Genomic DNA, 19,424 nt, shown 5'->3' with positions numbered 1-19,424 from the left:
GGACCCATCTATACCCCATGGTACTAAAATGGACCCCAGCTTCCTCTACGGACTACGAGAAAAAAATTTACCGGTAGGTATATAAAATCCTATTTTTTCTGGCCACTCTTCCATAAAGCACAGCTCTATAGAGTGCATGGCTTATTGTGGTCACATGCGCAGATACATCAGTCTCTGCTGTGGAACTCTGCAGCTCCTTCAGGGTTATCTTTGGTCTCTGTGCTGCCTCTCTGATTAATGCCCTCCTTGCCCGGTCTGCAAGTTTTGGTGAGTCTCTTGGCAGGTTTGTTGTGGTACCATGTTCTTTCCATTTGAAGATGATGGATTTGATGGTGCTCCGGGGGAATCATCAAAGATTTGATTATCTTTTTATAACCCAACCCTGACTTGTACTTCTCAACAACTTTGTCCCTGACTTGTTTGGAGAGCTCCTTGGTCTTCGTGGTGTGATGCCTCTTGCTTAGTTGTATTGCAGCCTCTGGGGCCTTAAAGAAAAGGTGTGTTTATACTGACAGATCATGTGACACTTAAATTGCGCACAGGTGGACTGAATTTCACTAATTATGTGACTTTTGAAGGTAATTTGTTACACCAGAACTTTTGAGGGGCTTCATAGCAAAGGGGGTGAATACATGCTATTTTCACATTTTTATTTTTAAAAATTCTTTTTTATATAAATTTTTCTCATTTCACTTCACCAACTTAGGGGTATATGCAATTGCGGTCGAATTCCCGAAAATGTCGAAAAACGGGACATTTTCGCCCAAAAAAAAAAATCGACAATGCAATACAGTACTTTTCGTCAAAAAAACTGACTTTCCAAATTCGACTTTTTGAAATTCGACATTTGTCAAATTCGACATTTCTGCAATGGTACAAATGCGGCAATTCGACAAAAGTATATTCAATTGAAGTTTAAATTCGACAACAGTGCTTTTAGACAGTAAATTCGTCATTTTCAATCCGCCACACTTTGCTGGCGGAATCTAATAAAAAATTTTAAAAACATGTATTTTTTTGTGTTTTTTTTATTGGTAATAGCATATCTATTTATATTAGAAGGGATTAGGTACTTGGTTGGTCTATTTTGGAGGCACAAGTATTATTTATATATTTTTAAAAAATATATATTTTTTTTTTAATGGAATCTTAAAAATCAGAAAAAAAATTGCGTGGGGTCCCCCCACCTAAGCATAACCAGCCTCGGGCTCTTCGAGCCGATCCTGGTTCTAAAAATCCGGGGGAAAAACTGACAGGGGATCCCCTGTATTTTTAAAACCAGCACCGGGCTCTGCGCCTGGTGCTGGTGCAAAAAATACGGGGGACAAAAAGTGTAGGGGTCCCCCGTATTTTTTACACCAGCATCGGGCTCCACTAGCTGGACAGATAATGCCACAGCCGGGGGTCACTTTTATACAGCGCCCTGCGGCCGTGGCATTAAATACCCAACTAGTCACCCCTGGCCGGGGCACCCTGGGGGAGTGGGGACCCCTTCAATCAAGGGGTCCCCCAGCCACCCAAGGGCCAGGGGTGAAGCCCGAGGCTGTCCCCCCCCCCCCATCCAAGGGCTGCGGATGGGAGGCTGATAGCCTTGAGAAAATTGAAAGAATATTGTTTTTTCCAGTAGTACTACAAGTCCCAGCAAACCTCCCCCGCAAGCTGGTACTTGGAGAACCACAAGTACCAGCATGCGGGAGAAAAACGGGCCCGCTGGTACCTGTAGTTCTACTGGAAAAAAAATACCCAAATAAAAACAGGACACGCACACCGTGAGAGTAAAACTTTTTCACACATGTCGACACACGCATACTTACCTATGTTCACACGCCGACCTCTGTCCACTTGTCCAAGTAGAATCCACGGTGTACCTGTGAATAAAATGATACTCCCCTCAATCCAGCGTCCGGATCTTTTAAAATAATCCTCGTACTTGGCAAAACAACAAAACGAACACCCGGACCAAACGGACTGAAAGAGGTCCCATGTTTACACATGGGACCCCTTTCCCCGAAAGCAGAGACCCCCCCCGTGACTGCTGTCACAGAAAGGTCTCTTAAACCAATCAGGAAGCGCTACTTCGTGGCACTCTCCTGATTGGCTGTATGCGCGTCTGCTGGCAGACAGCGCATCGCACAGCTCCCTCCATTAGTTTCAATGGTGGGAACTTTGCGGTCAGCGGTGGGGTTACCCGCGGTCATAGGTAAGTATATGTGTGTCGACATGTGTGAAATAAAGTTTTACTCTCACGGTGTGCGTGTCCTGTTTTTATTTGGGTATTTTTTTTCAGTAGAACTACAGGTACCAGCGGGCCCGTTTTTCTCCCGCATGCTGGTACTTGTGGTTCTCCAAGTACCCGCTTGCGGGGGAGGCTTGCTGGGACTTGTAGTACTACTGGAAAAAACAATATTCTTTCAATTTTCTCAAGGCTATCAGCCCCCCATCCGCAGCCCTTGGATGGGGGGGGACAGCCTCGGGCTTCACCAATGGCCCTTGGGTGGCTGGGGGGGGGGGACCCCTTGATTGAAGGGGTCCCCACTCCCCCAGGGTACCCCGGCCAGGGGTGACTAGTTGGATATTTAATGCCACGGCCGCAGAGCGCTGTATAAAAGTGACCTCCGGCTGTGGCATTATCTGTCCAGCTAGTGGAGCCCGATGCTGGTGTAAAAAATACGGGGGACCTCTACTCTTTTTGTCCCCCGTATTTTTTGCACCAGCACCAGGCGCAGAGCCCGGTGCTGGTTTTTAAAAATACGGGGGATCCCCTGTCAGTTTTTTCCCCGGATTTTTAGAACCAGGACCGGCTCGAAGAGCCCAAGGCTGGTTATGCTTTGGAGGGGGGACCCCACGCAATTTTTTTTCGGGTTTTTTCCCGTTTTTTAAAAATCGGCTCAAAATCCGTCAAATCGGCCGTTTTTCGACAGCGGGACTGTCGAATCCGTTTTTTATTGAATATGTTGAATTCCGGCACCCACTTGCCGGAATTCGACGGTCGAATTAAAAAACTGGCGAAAAATTGCCGCGATTCGCCGGTAATTGCATATACCCCTTAGACTATTTTGTGCAGATCCATCACATAAAATTCAGATATAAAAAAAAATATTAAATTACAGGTTGTAATGTAACAAAACAGGTAAAAAGACAAGGGGGTGAATACTTTAGCAAAGCGCAAGACACTGTATAAAATAAGTGACTAAATAAACCAATTCAGAACTTTCTTATATATAGCTGTAATTGATAAGCTGACAGTATGTTTCAATGCATGTTTCTCTATCGTCCTAGTGGATGCTGGGGTTCCTGAAAGGACCATGGGGAATAGCGGCTCCGCAGGAGACAGGGCACAAAAAAGTAAAGCTTTAGGATCAGGTGGTGTGCACTGGCTCCTCCCCCTATGACCCTCCTCCAAGCCAGTTAGATTTTTGTGCCCGGCCGAGAAGGGTGCAATCTAGGTGGCTCTCCTAAAGAGCTGCTTAGGAAAGTTTAGCTTAGGTTTTTTATTTTACAGTGAGTCCTGCTGGCAACAGGATCACTGCAACGAGGGACTTAGGGGAGAAGAAGTGAACTCACCTGCGTGCAGGATGGATTGGCTTCTTAGCTACTGGACATCAGCTCCAGAGGGACGATCACAGGTACAGCCTGGATGGTCACCGGAGCCTTGCCGCCGGCCCCCTTGCAGATGCTGAAGTAAGAAGAGGTCCAGAATCGGCGGCAGAAGACTCCTCAGTCTTCTAAAGGTAGCGCACAGCACTGCAGCTGTGCGCCATTTTCCTCTCAGCACACTTCACACGGCAGTCACTGAGGGTGCAGGGCGCTGGGAGGGGGGCGCCCTGGGAGGCAAATGAATACCTATTTTGGCTAAAAATACCTCACATATAGCCTCCGGAGGCTATATGGAGATATTTAACCCCTGCCAGAATCCGTTAAGAGCGGGAGACGAGGCCGCTGAAAAAGGGGCGGGGCCTATCTCCTCAGCACACAGCGCCATTTTCCCTCACAGAAAGGCTGGAGGGAAGGCTCCCAGGCTCTCCCCTGCACTGCACTACAGAAACAGGGTTAAAACAGAGAGGGGGGGCACTAATTTGGCGATATGCTTATATATATATTAAGATGCTATAAGGGAAAACACTTATATAAGGTTGTCCCTATATAATTATAGCGTTTTTGGTGTGTGCTGGCAAACTCTCCCTCTGTCTCTCCAAAGGGCTAGTGGGTCCTGTCCTCTATCAGAGCATTCCCTGTGTGTGTGCTGTGTGTCGGTACGTGTGTGTCGACAGGTAGGAGGACGATGTTGGTGAGGAGGCGGAGCAATTGCCTGTAATGGTGATGTCACTCTCTAGGGAGTCGACACCGGAATGGATGGCTTATTTAGGAAATTACGTGATAATGTCAACACGCTGCAAGGTCGGTTGACGACATGAGACGGCCGACAAACAATTAGTACGGTCCAGACGTCTCAAAAACACCGTCAAGGGTTTTAAAACGCCCGTTTACTTTAGTCGGTCGACACAGACACAGACAGGGACACTGAATCCAGTGTCGACGGTGAATAAACAAACGTATTCCTTATTAGGGCCACACGTTAAAGGCAATGAAGGAGGTGTTACGTATTTCTGATACTACAAGTACCACAAAAGAGGGTATTATGTGGGATGTGAAAAAACTACCATAGTTTTTCCTGAATCAGATAAATTAAATAAAGTGTGTGATGATGCGTGGGTTCCCCCCGATAGAAAATTATGGGCGGTATACCCTTTCCCGCCAGAAGTTAGGGCGCGTTGGGAAACACCCCTTAAGGTGGATAAGGCGCTCACACGCTTATCAAAACAAGTGGCGGTACCGTCTATAGATAGGGCCGTCCTCAAGGACCAGCTGACAAGGCTGGAAAATATAATAAAAAGTATATACACACATACTGGTGTTATACTGCGGCCAGCGATCGCCTCAGCCTGGATGTGCAGAGCTAGGGTGGCTTGGTCGGATTCCCTGACTAAAAATATTGATACCCTTGACAGGGACAGTATTTTATTGACTATAGAGCATTTCTATATATGCGAGATGCACAGAGGGATATTTGCACTCTGGCATCATGAATAAACGCGATGTCCATAACTGCCAGAAGATGTTATGGACACGACAGTGGTCAGGTGATGCAGATTCCAAACGGCACAGTATGGCCGTATAAAGGAAGAGGACTTGTTTGGGGTCGGTCCATCGGACCTGGTGGTCACGGCAACTGCTGGAAAATCCACCGTTTTTTACCCTAAGTCACATCTCTGCAGAAAAAGACACCGTCTTTTCAGCCTCAGTCCTCTCGTCCCTATAAGATCATATCTGCCCAGGGATAGAGGAAAGGGAAGAAGACTGCAGCAGGCAGCCTATTCCCAGGAACAGAAGCGTTTCACCGCGTCTGACAAGTTCTCAGCATGGCGCTGAGACCGTACAGGACCCCTGGATCCTACAAGTAGTATCCCGGGGGTACAGATGGGAATGTCGAGACGTTTCCCCTTCGCAGGCTCCTGAAGTCTGCTTTACCAAGTCTCCCTCCGACAAGGAGGTAGTATGGGAAAAAATTCACAAGCTGTATTCCCAGCAGGTGACAATTAAATTACCCCTCCTACTACAGAAAAGGGGTATTATTCCACACTATATTGTGGTACTGAAGCCAGAAGGCTAGGTGAGACTTATTCTAAAAAATTTTTTTTGAACACTTACAAAGGTTCAAATTAAGAGGAAGTCACTCAGAGCAGTGATAACGAACCAGGAAGAAGGGGACTATATAGTGTCCCGGGACATCAGGGATGCTTACCTCTATGTCCCAAATTTGCCCTTCTCACTAAGGGTACCTCAGGTTCGTGGTGCAGAACTGTCACTATCAGTTTCAGACGCTGCCGTTTGGATTGTCCACGGCACCCCGGGGTCTTTACCAAGGTAATGGCCGAATTGATGATTCTTCTTCGAAGAAAAGGCGTCTAAATTATCCCTTACTTGGACGATCTCCTGATAGGGGCATAGTCCAGGGAACAGTTGGAGGTCGGAGTAGCACTATCTCGGATACTGCTACAATCAGCACGGGTGGATTCTAAATATTCCAAAATCGCAACTGATCCCGACGACACGTCTGCTGTGCCTAGGGATGATTCTGGACACAGTCCAGAAAAAGGTGTTTCTCCCGGAAGAGAAAGCCAGGGAGTTATCCGAGCAAGTCAGGAACCTCCTAAAAACAGTGCATCATTGCACAAGGGTCCTGGTAAAAATGGTGGCTTCCTACGAAGCAATTCCATTCGGCAGATTTCACGTAAGAACTTTTCAGTGGGATCTGCTGGACAAATGGTCCGGATCGCATCTTCAGATGCATCAGCGGATAACCCAATATCCAAGGACAAGGGTGTCTCTCCTGTGGTGGTTATAGAGTGCTCATCTTCTAGAGGGCCGCAGATTCGGCATTCAGGATTGGATGCTGGTAACCACGGAGCCCAGCCTGAGAGGCTGGGGAGCACTCACACAAGGGAAAAATTTCCAGGGAGTGTGATCAAGTATGGAGACTTTTCTCCACATAAATATACTGGAGCTAAGGGTAAATTTATAATGCTCTAAGCTTAGCAAGACCTCTGCTTCAAGGTCAGCCGGTATTGATCCAGTGGGAAAAACATCACGGCAGTCGCCCACGTAAACAGACAGGGCGACACAAGAAGCAGGAGGGCAATGGCAGAAACTGCAAGGACTTTTCGCTGGGCGGAAAATCATGTGATAACACTGTCAGCAGTTTTTCATCCCGGGAATGGAAACTGGGAAGCAGACTTCCTCAGCACGACCTCCACCCGGGAGAGTGGAAACTTCATTGAGAAGTTTTTTCCACATGATTGTAAACCGTTGGGAAATACCAAAGGTGGACATGATGGCGTCCCGTCTGAACAAAAAACGGGACAGGTATTGCGCCAGGTCAAGAGACCCTCAGGCAATAGATGTGGACGTTCTGGTAACACCGTGGGTGTACCAGTCGGTGTATGTGTTCCCTCCTCTGCTTCTCATACCTAAGGTGCTGAGAATTATAAGACGTAGAGGAGTAAGAACTATACTCATGGCTCCGGATTGGCCAAGGAGGACTTGGTACCCGGAACTTCAAGAGATGCTTACAGAGGTCTTATGGCCTCTGCCGCTAAGAAGGGACTTGCTTCAGCAAGTACCATGTCTGTTCCAAGACTTACCGCAGCTGCGTTTGTCGGCATGGAGATGGAAAGCCGGATCCTAAGGGAAAAAAGGCATTCCGGAAGAGGTCATTCCTACCCTGGTCAAAGCCAGAAAGGAGGTGACCGCACAACATTATCACCACGTGTGGCGAAAATATGTTGCGTGGTGTGAGGCCAGGAAGGCCCCACAAAGAAATTTCAACTCGGTCGTTTCCTGCATTTCCTGCAAACAGGAGTGTCTATGGGCCTCAAATTGGGGTCCATTAAGGTTCAAATTCGGCCCTGTAAATTTTCTTCCAGAAAGAATTGGCTTCAGTTCCTGAAGTCCAGAAGTTTGTCAAGGGAGTATTGCATATACAAAACCCTTTTTTGTGCCTCCAGTGGCACTGTGGGATCTCAAAGTAGTTCTGGGATTCCTCAAATCACATTGGTTTAAAACCAGTCAAATATGTGGATTTGAAGCATCTCACATAAAAAGTGACCATGCTCTTGGCCCTGGCCTGGACCAGGCGAGTGTCAAATTGGTGGTTTTTTCTCAAAAAAGCCCATATCTGTTTGTCCATTCGGACAGGGCAGAGCTGCGGACTCGTCCCCAGTTCTCTCCCTAAGGTGGTGTCAGTGTTTCACCTGAACCAGCTTATTGTGGTGCCTTGCACCTACTAGGGACTTGGAGGACTCCAAGTTGCTAGAAGTTGTCAGGGCCCTGAAAATATGTTCCAGGACAGCTGGAGTCAGAAAATCTGACTCGCTGTTTATACTGTATGCACCCAACAAGTTGGGTGCGCCTGCTTCTAAGCAGTCGATTGCTCGTTGGATTTGTAACACAATTCAACTTGCACATTCTGAGGCAGGCCTGCCACAGTCTAAATCGGTTAAGGCCCATTCCACAAGGAAGGTGGGCTCATCTTGGGCGGCTGCCCGAGAGGTCTCGGCATTACAACTCTGCCGAGCAGCTACGTGGTCAGGGGAGAACACGTTTGTAAATTTCTACAAATTTGATATCCTGGCAAAAGAGGACCTGGAGTTCTCTCATTCGGTGCTGCAGAGTCATCCGCACTCTCCCGCCCGTTTGGGAGCTTTGGTATAATCCCCATGGTCCTTTCAGGAACCCCAGCATCCACTAGGACGATAGAGAAAATAAGAATTTACTTACCGATAATTCTATTTCTCGGAGTCCGTAGTGGATGCTGGGCGCCCATCCCAAGTGCGGATTATCTGCAATACTTGTACATAGTTACAAAAATCGGGTTATTATTGTTGTGAGCCATCTTTTCAGAGGCTCCGCTGTTATCATACTGTTAACTGGGTTTAGATCACAAGTTGTACGGTGTGATTGGTGTGGCTGGTATGAGTCTTACCCGGGATTCAAAATTCCTCCCTTATTGTGTACGCTCGTCCGGGCACAGTACCTAACTGGCTTGGAGGAGGGTCATAGGGGGAGGAGCCAGTGCACACCACCTGATCCTAAAGCTTTACTTTTTTGTGCCCTGTCTCCTGCGGAGCCGCTATTCCCCATGGTCCTTTCAGGAACCCCAGCATCCACTACGGACTCCGAGAAATAGAATTATCGGTAAGTAAATTCTTATTTTTTCCAGGGCCTGGGGTTATATGCTGCTAGAGACATTGAAAAGCACACTATGGTGATCGAATACATTGGAACCATAATACGCAATGAAGTAGCAAATAGAAAGGAGAAGTTGTACGAGTCACAGGTATGGACTGCATCGGCATGTTAAAGAGCAGTCCCTTTTTTCCATAGCATCTTTATAAGTGTTTGGTTATACTGTATTTTATCAGACTGTTTACTTTTCTCTGAAACGTTTGTTACAGAATCGTGGTGTATATATGTTCCGTATTGATAACGAACATGTGATTGATGCAACTTTGACTGGAGGACCTGCAAGGTTTGTAATCAATGTTTAAATGTGTGCACTTTTGAAGGCTTGCACATATTTGTATATAAGAATACAGAAACTGTCAGTGCTGTTGGTGGAGTTGGGTGTCTTTCTGTTATGTATCACACATCTGCTTTGACAAGAACATTGCAACATGTAGGTGCAAGCTAAGTTAGATTCAGTAGTATAGTTGTGGCTCTGACGTTCCCCGGGGAAGAGAACCAATCTGGTTCCTTTAATGAACGCCAGGGAAGCTTTGTTAATACGGACTTCAACTTGGCATTTCTTAAGGATGGTACTTGTAGACCAAAGCACCACTGCATGACATGGGAAGTGTAGATGCTAACACAGAAAGCTGCAGATCCTGCTAATGTTTGCTTGGTCCACAACCAACATTTTTTTCTGTACCTATGGCCACCAATATACACTGTTCAACAGGAGAAGAGAGTGAATAACACAGTAGGTACGGGTGTGGCTTGAATTGGCAACATAGCAGTCTCATATGGGTAGGGGAGGGAATTAATTAGTATGGGAGTGAGGAACAAGTCAAATGTATTAGAAACAAGTTTCTAAGCCTCACAAATTCCTGCGGTGGGGTTGGCATATCTCTACAAATGTATCTTGTGTTGTGTGCCAGATCCATAACATGTTATGTCCTGGACTTAAGAAATGTAGAGTTATGATTTATATAACATGAAAAAAGACTGTGGAAAGCAAGATTGTAAGCTTGCAAGCAGGGCCTTCCTGCCTCTGATTGTCTGTTATTACCCAGTTTTGTTTTATCACTGTTTCCAATTTTAAAGCGCGATAAAATTTGCTGCACTATATAAGAAACTGTTAATAAGTGACCACGCCTACCCTCTCTTTCCAGGTATGTTAACCATTCATGTGCACCTAACTGCGTGGCTGAAGTGGTGACATTTGAGAAGGGACCTAAAATAATAATCAGCTCTAATCGCAGGATACAGAAGGGTGAAGAGGTACAATATCTCTGATTTTGTTAAAAAAAAATACTAGGAATAAAACTTTTTGATTGTTCTGATCCAAAACGTAGTTACCAGGGTATTAAGCCAGAGATTCTTTTTGTGCCATTACCACCTTAGTGTTATCTGTACGTCTGTAGATTCTGCTTCATACATATGATGCCCATGAGTGTCAGCTCTGTGACATAGTCCCTGTATGTTCAGCCACCTACATGCTTTATGGTGGTAGTCCCTAGCAAATGGTAAAGATTAGTTCACAGACCCTGGACCGTTACGAAGAGAAACAAAGTCTGTAACCATTATACCACAGAAATGTGGCAATGTGTTTGCTTATTTAGGTCTCATCAATTCTCCCTTTGCAATGTGTGATGCTGTTTAGCTGCCCCTGCAAATCACTAATAATAATCATAGTAATTTCTCTTGCGTCCTAGAGGATGCTGGGGACTCCGTAAGGACCATGGGGTATAGACAGGCTCCGCAGAAAACATGGGCACTATAAAGAACTTTAGAATGGATGTGCACTGGCTCCTCCGTCTATGCCCCTCCTCCAGCCCTCAGTTAGATCCTATGCCCAGAGGAGACTGGGTGCATTACAGGGGAGCTCCTGAGTTTCTCTGAAAAAGAATTTTGTTATGTTTTTTATTTTCAGGGAGCACTGCTGGCAACAGGCTCCCTGCGTCGTGGGACTGAGGAGAGAGAAGCAGACCTACTTAAATGATGGGCTCTGCTTCTTAGGCTACTGGACACCATTAGCTCCAGAGGGAGTCAGAACGCAGGTCTCACCCTTGCCGTTCGTCCCGGAGCCGCGCCGCCGTCCTCCTCACAGAGCCGGAAGATAGAAGCCGGTTGAGTATACGAAGAAAGAAGACTTCAAAGGCGGCTGAAGACTTCAGATCTTCTATGAGGTAACGCGAAGCGGTAACGCTGCACGCCATTGCTCCCACACATTACATACACTGCAGGCACTGATGGGCGCAGGGCGGCGCCCTGGGCAGCAATAAACCTGTAGGACTGGCTCATAGGAATATTTAGGCTGCGGAGGCAATATATTTTATAATCCCCCGCCAGTATATATGAATTTGAGCGGGACCGAAGCCCGCCGCTGAGGGTGCGGAGCTTGATCTCACAGCACTAACCAGCGCCATTTTCTTCCACAGCACACTGCAGAAGCTGGCTCCCTGGACTCTCCCCTGCTGAACATGGTGACAGAGGGCAAAAAAGAGGGGGGGGGGGGCACTTGTAAGGCGCAGTGAGTGTATAGATTTATCTATGATTATATAAAAGCGCTGTTTATCTGGGAATTTTGTTTCCAGTGTTATTGGCGCTGGGTGTGTGCTGGCATACCCTCTCTCTGTCTCTCCAAAGGGCCTTAATGGGGGAACTGTCTCATATATATATATATATATATATATATATACACACAATCCCTGTGTCGGCATGTCTGAGGCGGAAGGCTCTTCTAGAGAGGAGGTGGAGCAGATGATTGTGGTGTCTCCGTCGGCAACGCCGACACCTGATTGGTTGGACATGTGGAATGTTTTAAACGCAAATGTGACCTTGTTACATAAGAGATTGGACAAAGCAGAGTCCAGGGATAATACGGGGAGTCAATCAATGGCGTTGACGGTGTCACAGGGCCCTTCAGGGTCTCAAAAACGTCCCCTATCCCAAATAGCAGACACTGATACCGACACGGATTCTGACTCCAGTGTCGACTACGATGATGCAAGGCTACACCCAAGGGTGGCCAAAAGTATTCATTATATGATTATTGCAATAAAAGATGTTTTGGATATTACAGATGACCCCTCTGTCCCTGACACGAGGGTACACATGTTTAAGGAAAAGAAACCTGAGGTAACATTTCCCCCATCTCATGAGCTGAATGCGTTATTTGAAAAAGCTTGGGAAACTCCAGACAAAAAACTGCAGATTCCCAAAAGAGTTCTTATGGCGTATCCTTTCCCAGCACAGGACAGGGTACGGTGGGAATCCTCGCCCAGGGTGGACAAAGCTTTGACGCGCTTATCCAAAAAGGTGGCGCTACGGTCCCCAGACACGGCAGGTCTTAATGATCCTGCTGATCGCAGACAGGAAACGACCTTAAAATCAATTTATACACATACTGGTGCGTTACTCAGACAGGCTATAGCATCGGCTTGGGTCTGTAGCGCGGTAGCAGCTTGGACAGATACCTTGTCAGCTGATCTTGATACCCTAGATAGGGATACCATTTTGTTGACCTTAGGTCACATCAAGGACGCAGTCTTATATAAGAGAGATGCTCAGAGAGACGTCGGACAACTAGGGTCAAGAGCCAACGCGATGGCGGTCTCGCTAGGCGAGCACTGTGGACCCCGCCAGTTTACGGGTGATGCCGACTCAAAGAGGCATATGGAAGTTTTACCTTACAAGGGTGAGGTTTTATTTGGGGAAGGTCTCGCGGACCTAGTTTCCACAGCTACCGCGGGTAAATCTACCTTTTTGCCTCATGTTCCCCCACAGCAAAAGAAGACTCCTCAGTATCAGATGCAGTCCTTTCGATCGCATAAGTCCAGAAGAGGTCGGGGCTCTTCCTTCCTCGCCAGAGGTAAGGGTAGAGGGAAAAGAGTGCCTGCTACGGCCAGTTCCCAGGAACAGAAGTCCTCCCCGGCTTCTACTAAATCCACCGCATGACGCTGGGGCTCCACTGAGGGAGGCCGCACCGGTGGGGGCACGTCTTCGACTCTTCAGCCACGTCTGACGGACGTGGATCCTTGGGCGATCGAAGTTGTATCCCAGTGCTACAAGCTGGAATTCGGAGACGTGCCTCGTCGTCGATTCTTCAAATCGGCTTTACCAGCTTCTCCCCCAGAGAGGGAGATAATTTTAGCTGCAATTAAAAAGCTGTGTCAACAGCAAGTGATCATCAAGGTTCCCCTAACACAACAGGGGAAAGGGTACTATTCAACCCTATTTGTGGCCCCGAAACCGGATGGCTCGGTCAGACCCATTCTAAATCTAAAATCCCTGAACCTGTTCTTAAAAAGGTTCAAGTTCAAGATGGAATCGCTCAGGGCAGTCATCTCCAGCCTGGAAGGAGGGGATTTTATGGTGTCATTGGACATAAAGGATGCATACCTTCACGTCCCCATATATCCTCCTCATCAGGCATACCTGAGATTTGCTGTACAGGACTGTCATTACCAGTTTCAGACATTGCGTTTGGGCTTTCCACGGCCCCGAGGGTGTTCACCAAGGTAATGGCGGAAATGATGGTGCTCCTACACAGGCAAGGAGTCACAATTATCCCGTACTTGGATGATCTCCTGATAAAAGCGAGATCAAAGGAACAGTTGCAGAAAAGCGTGTCGCTCTCCCTGGGAGTGCTACAGCAACATGGATGGATTCTAAATCTACCAAAGTCGCAGTTGGTCCCAACGACTCGGCTGTCTTTCTTAGGCATGATTCTGGACACAGAACAAAAGAGGGTTTTTCTCCCGAGGGGAAAAAGCCCTGGAACTCCAGAACATGGTAAGAGATTTGTTGAAACCGAAAAGAGTGTCAGTCCATCAGTGCACTCGAGTACTGGGGAAAATGGTGGCGACCTACGAGGCCATCCCCTTTGGCAGGTTTCATGCAAGGACTTTTCAGTGGGACCTTCTGGACAAGTGGTCCGGGTCACACCTTCAAATACATCAGAAAATAACTCTGTCCCCCAGGGCCAGGGTGTCTCTCCTGTGGTGGCTCCAGAGTGCTCACCTTCTAGAGGGTCGCAGGTTCGGCATTCAGGACTGGGTTATGATGACCACGGACGCGAGCCTCCGAGGTTGGGGAGCAGTCACACAAGGAAGGAATATTCAGGGACTGTGGTCAAGCCAGGAGGCTTGTCTGCACATCAACATACTGTAATTGAGAGCCATATACAACGGCCTACGACAAGCGGAGAATATGGTTCTGATTCAATCAGACAACGTCACAGCCGTGGCTCATGTAAACCGCCAAGGCGGGACAAGGAGCAGAGTGGCAATGGCAGAAGCCACCAGCATTCTGCGCTGGGCAGAAAATCACGTAGGCGCTCTGTCAGCGGTATTCATTCTGGGAGTGGACAACTGGGAAGCAGACTTCCTCAGCAGACACGATCTCCATCCAGGTGAGTGTGGACTTCATCAAGAAGTTTTTGCAGAGATAACAAGTCTTTGGGGACTTCCTCAAATAGACTGATGGCGTCACGCCTCAACAAGAAGCTTCGGAGGTATTGTGCCAGGTCAAGGGACCCTCAGGCAGTAGCGGTGGACGGTCTCGTGACACCATGGGTGTTTCAGTCGGTCTATGTGTTCCCTCCTCTTCCTCTCATCTCAAAGATACTGAGAATCATAAGGCGAAGAAGAGTGCAGACAATACTCATTGTTCCAGATTGGCCTCGAAGGGTCTGATATTCAGATCTTCAGGAGCTGCTCACAGAAGATCCATGGCCTCTTCCTCTCAGGGAGGACCTGTTACAGCAGGGGCCCTGCGTGTTCCAAGACTTACCGCGGTTACGTTTGACGGCATGGCGGTTGAACGCCAAATCCTAGCTGGGAAGGGTATTCCGGAGGAAGTCATCCCTACTCTGATAAAAGCTAGGAAGGAGGTGACGGCGAAACATTATCACCGTATCTGGAGGAAGTATGTTTCTTGGTGTGAAGCCAAGAATGCTCCTACGGAAGACTTCCACTTGGGCCGGTTTCTCCACTTTCTACAGACTGGAGTGGATATGGGCCTAAAGTTGGGCTCCATTAAGGTACAGATTTCGGCCCTTTTTATATTCTTCCAGAAAGAATTGGCTTCTCTCCCTGAAGTCCAGACTATTGTAAAGGGAGTGCTGCACATTCAGCCTCCTTTTGTGCCCTCAGTGGCACCATGGGACCTTAACGTGGTGTTACAATTCCTAAAATCTCACTGGTTTGAGCCTCTTCAAACTGTTGAGTTAAAATTTCTCACTTGGAAGGTGGTCATGTTGTTGGCCTTGGCATCTGCAAGGCGGGTGTCCAAATTGCCGGCCTTGTCTCATAAGAGCCCCTATCTCATTTTCCATGTGGATAGAGCAGAGTTGAGGACTCGTCCTCAATTTTTGCCTAAGGTGGTGTCATCGTTTCATGTGAACCAACCTATTGTGGTGCCTGTGGCTACGGGAGATTTGGAGGATTCTAAATCCCTTGATGTAGTCAGGGCCTTAAAAATTTACGTAGCCAGGACGGCTCGAATTAGGAAAACAGATGCTCTGTTTGTCCTGTATGCAGCCAACAAGGTTGGCGCTCCTGCTTCTAAGCAGACTATTGCTCGCTGGATCTGCAACACGATTCAGCAGGCTCATTCTACGGCTGGATTGCCGGTACCAAATTCGGTAAAGGCCCATTCCATTAGGAAGATGGGCTCTTCTTGGGCGGTTGCCCGAGGCGTCTCGGCTTCACAGCTTTGCCGAGCAGCTACTTGGTTGGGTTCAAACACTTTTGCTAAATTCTACAAGTTTGATACCCTGGCTGATGAGGACCTCATGTTTGCTGAATCGGTGCTGCAGAGTCATCCGCACTCTCCCGCCTGGTTTGGAGCTTTGGTATAATCCCCATGGTCCTTACGGAGTCCCCAGCATCCTCTAGGACGTAAGAAAAAATAAGATTTTAAACCTACCGGTAAATCATTTTCTCCTAGTCCGTAGAGGATGCTGGGCGCCCGTCCCAGTGCGGACATATTTCTGCATGACTTGTATATAGTTCTTGCTTACATAAGGGTTATGTTACAGTTAAGATCAGTCGCTGACTGATACTGTTTGTTCATACTGTTAACTGGTTGCGTATATTCCGGGTTATACGGTGTGGATGGTGTGGGCTGGTATGAATCTTGCCCTTAGGTTACCAAAATCCTTTCCTCGTACTGTCCGTCTCCTCTGGGTACAGGTTCTCTGAGGGCTGCAGGACGGGCATAGAGGGAGGAGCCAGTGCACACCCATTCTAAAGTTCTTTATAGTGCCCATGTCTCCTGCGGAGCCCGTCTATACCCCATGATCCTTACGGAGTCCCCAGCATCCTCTACGGACTAGGAGAAAAAGATTTACCGGTAGGTTTAAAATCTTATTTTAACCTACAGTATACAGTATATTGGTTTCCTGCAAGTACCGTATATACTCGAGTATAAGTCGACCCGAATATAAGCCGAGGCACCTAATTCTACCACAAAAACCTGGGAAAACTTATTGACTCGAGTATAAGCCTAGGGTGGGAAATGCAGCTCTAGCCGTACACAGCCCTCAGTGCCAGATATGCCCTCATACTGCCAGATATGCCCCCACAGTGCCAGATATGCCCCACAGTGCCTGATGTGCCAGATATGCCCTCATGCTGCCAAATATGCCCCACAGTGCCAGATATGCCCCTCATGCTGCCAGATATGCCCCTCATGCTGCCACATATGCCCCACAGTGCCAGATATGCCCTCATGCTGCACAGATATGCCCCTCATGCTGCCAGATATGCCCCTCATGCTGCCAGATATGCCCCTCATGCTGCCAGATATGCCCCTCATGCTGCCAGATATGCCCCTCATGCTGCCAGATATGCCCCTCATGCTGCACGGAGCGCACAGCGCGCGCCTCTCCTGTGTCCCTCCTGCATCTCCGGCGGCCGCGGCGGGTCTATTAAAGGAAGTGCCGGCTCGTGATCAGAGGTCACAAACGGGTACTTCCTTTAATAGACCCGCCGCTGCCGCCGGAGATGCAGGAGGGATACAGGAGAGGCGCGCGCTGTGCGCTCCGTGTCCCTCCTTCACACTGCACTGCCACTGACTCGAGTATAAGCCGAGGTGGCTTTTTCAGCACAAAAAAAAGTGCTGAAAAAGTCGGCTTATACTCGAGTATATACGGTAATTAAGGGATACTGCCAGTGTTCACCATTGCCAGAAACCACCGCAATCATTTTTCTCTCTGAACCACGTTTTACATTCTGAGGCTGGAGTTAGCTAGGAACATAATGGGCTTTTTGTGCTGTATTTCTGCAGAAGATGTGCTGCTCTGGGGATTCCTGAGTTATGTAATGTGAGTGCGCCGGTAAATTAATAGTAAAAAATAAAGTGGTATTTAACAATCTCTCCATCTTTCCAGCTTTGTTACGACTATAAGTTTGATTTTGAAGATGACCAGCACAAGATCCCCTGCCACTGTGGTGCAGTTAACTGCCGTAAATGGATGAACTGAATGCGTTCCTTGCTACGTCAAGGTTTTACTTGTCCCTGAGATGTGATTAAACATGCTGGCAAATGATATACTTGTCTTCAAGTTAGGAACGTAGCTAGTGACACTAGTAGCTGCCATGAAGAAGGGTCACTGGCAAGAAAAGCTGTCGGGCCTCTCAGGAGCGTCTTGAAGAGGCAGCTGGTTCTAGAGCCCAGCGCTACTGCTTCCAGCTTACTGAAGAAACTAGTTTCACTTGGGTCAAGAAACAAGTCAGCGGGTGGGCAAATACATGAATGTAGGACTGAGATCACCAGCGAAGTGAGATGCCCAACGTGCTGGCCACCGCCTTATATGATAAAGGGGCAGGCCCTCTAATAAAGAAAACTAAATAAACGTAGACACCACTGAACAAGGAATGTACTGAAATGACTTCCTTAGGGATAGAGCTAAGGGAAAATAACTTGCACTAAAATACATTTAAAATACTTGATTCCATGAGTCAGTTTATTGTAGGGTTTTTGTTTTTTATTTCTGTAAGATAAGAGAAACTTTTTTTTGTATTTATTATTGGATAACTGAATGAAGCTATTTTTTAAAAGAAAAAAAAAACAGAAGAATGCCAAGCTGCTGCTGTTACCTGCAGAATTAACAAAACTATGTTACTTTGTACAGACTTGTAAATATTTTGAAAATACATTATAAAAATAGTGAATGACCAAATGCTACCAGACTGCAGCAGTTTGGGTGCTAATTTTGAAAAAAAAAAAAAAAAAAAGCGGGGATGTTACAATGTGATTTGGAAGCTTTGACACTTTTGGTCCTTAAACCCCCCTTCCCCCACCCCTCTTCCCACCCCCAAAAAATATTTTTGGGATCTAGGCAGAAATTAACTGTGGTCTTTGTGTTATGCATTTACTTATTGCCTCTCCCCATTTTCTAACATTAATAACATTAGGCTCTACTAGCCATTTGATTTCACATTTCAAATCATATTGTAATATCCCTGTTTTTTTTCCCAAGTCAGGTTTTTTTGTGCTTATAAATTGTGATAACTGTGAATAACTGCTAAAACTACCCAAGAGGAGGGTTGTTTTTTTGTTTGTTTTTTTCCTCTTTTTTTTTTTTTCTCAATTTTCATTTCCTGCCGGCATATTGGAAAAAAAAAAAAAAATCCGATTTAGGTAATCGGTAAACCTATATTGTGATATATAATGAATCATGTACAGTGAGACAAATATCTTCTTTCATGATAAGATTTGTGCTATGGTTAAAATAAAACCGAAGTTAACTATTAGAGTAATATACTTGCAACTGCAGGACTTTGGCGATAGGGTTTGCAGAAATTAATTTAAAAAGAGTGTGTATGAATTTGTTTTTGTTTACATTTCTTTAAGCTTAAAAAAAAAAAGAAAAAAATATAAACTTTTTGTGTTTGCTTGTAGAAACGTAACACGCTTCTGAATTTTTTTATTTTCTTTATTTTTCTTTCTTTCTTTGTACATCAATTCCGGTACTGACACTTCACAGGCTGAATATAAAATAAAGCGTTTTATTTGTGTGCACAATGAAAGTGGACTGTATGTTCTTGATATATTCAGTCACACAGTCTTGAACTTGTAATGTATATGGCATGATGTATTTTTTATCGTACAGAAAAAAAATCAATTGTATATATTTTTCTCTTGATAAATAGCTGTATGAAATTGTTTCTTGAATATTTTTCTTCTTGTAAAATATCCCAACATCCTACCAGTATTTGTCCTACAGTTCATTTTTTCTGTCCTGTAAAATAGAATATAATGTTGGCAAAAAGAAAAAAAAAATTTTTTTTTTTTGAGTATACAGAGTGTTATGGGTTTTGGAATTCGTGGAAGCAGATTTAGAAGATCAGCATTTACAAATAAAAATATTTTACAACTATAATGTGTGTGCGATATATTTTTAGTAAAATGGAAATCATCCTGATGAGTGGCTCCATGGACCTTTTTGCTGTAAGTTCGGCTGCGAGGGGTGGAAGGGTTAGGTTTAGGCTGCCGGAAGGGGTAAGTATACTTACCTTGCCCCTGTCGAGATTCTATGCATCGGGATGCCGCGGTCAGTATTCTGACCGCTGGCATATCGGTCCCAACCCACATATTCTGCAGTGCTTTATATAAATATATAAAGTATATATAAA

At 46.3% G+C, this 19,424-nt stretch overlaps 1 protein-coding gene across 9 annotated transcripts in view; it reads left to right on the top strand.

Annotated features, from left to right (window-relative positions):
• The window catches only part of KMT2C (lysine methyltransferase 2C), a 573,154-nt gene extending 553,983 nt beyond the window's left edge, over nucleotides 1-19,171 (top strand). For all 9 annotated transcript variants that reach the window (XM_063921867.1, XM_063921863.1, XM_063921864.1 and 6 more), the window contains 4 exons: nucleotides 8,780-8,896; nucleotides 9,015-9,088; nucleotides 9,951-10,059; nucleotides 17,177-19,171. In XM_063921867.1, coding sequence (XP_063777937.1) covers nucleotides 8,780-8,896; nucleotides 9,015-9,088; nucleotides 9,951-10,059; nucleotides 17,177-17,269 — 393 coding nt within the window. In that variant the 3' untranslated portion in view covers nucleotides 17,270-19,171. The remainder of the gene's footprint in view (nucleotides 1-8,779; nucleotides 8,897-9,014; nucleotides 9,089-9,950; nucleotides 10,060-17,176) is intronic.
• The last annotated feature ends 253 nt before the right edge of the window (nucleotides 19,172-19,424 follow it).

The sequence above is a fragment of the Pseudophryne corroboree genome, chromosome 5 (genome assembly GCF_028390025.1).
Source record: "Pseudophryne corroboree isolate aPseCor3 chromosome 5, aPseCor3.hap2, whole genome shotgun sequence".
NCBI classification, from domain to species: domain Eukaryota; kingdom Metazoa; phylum Chordata; class Amphibia; order Anura; family Myobatrachidae; genus Pseudophryne; species Pseudophryne corroboree.
Note: the sequence above shows the minus strand (reverse complement) of the source record. Positions and strands in the feature narration are given on the sequence as shown.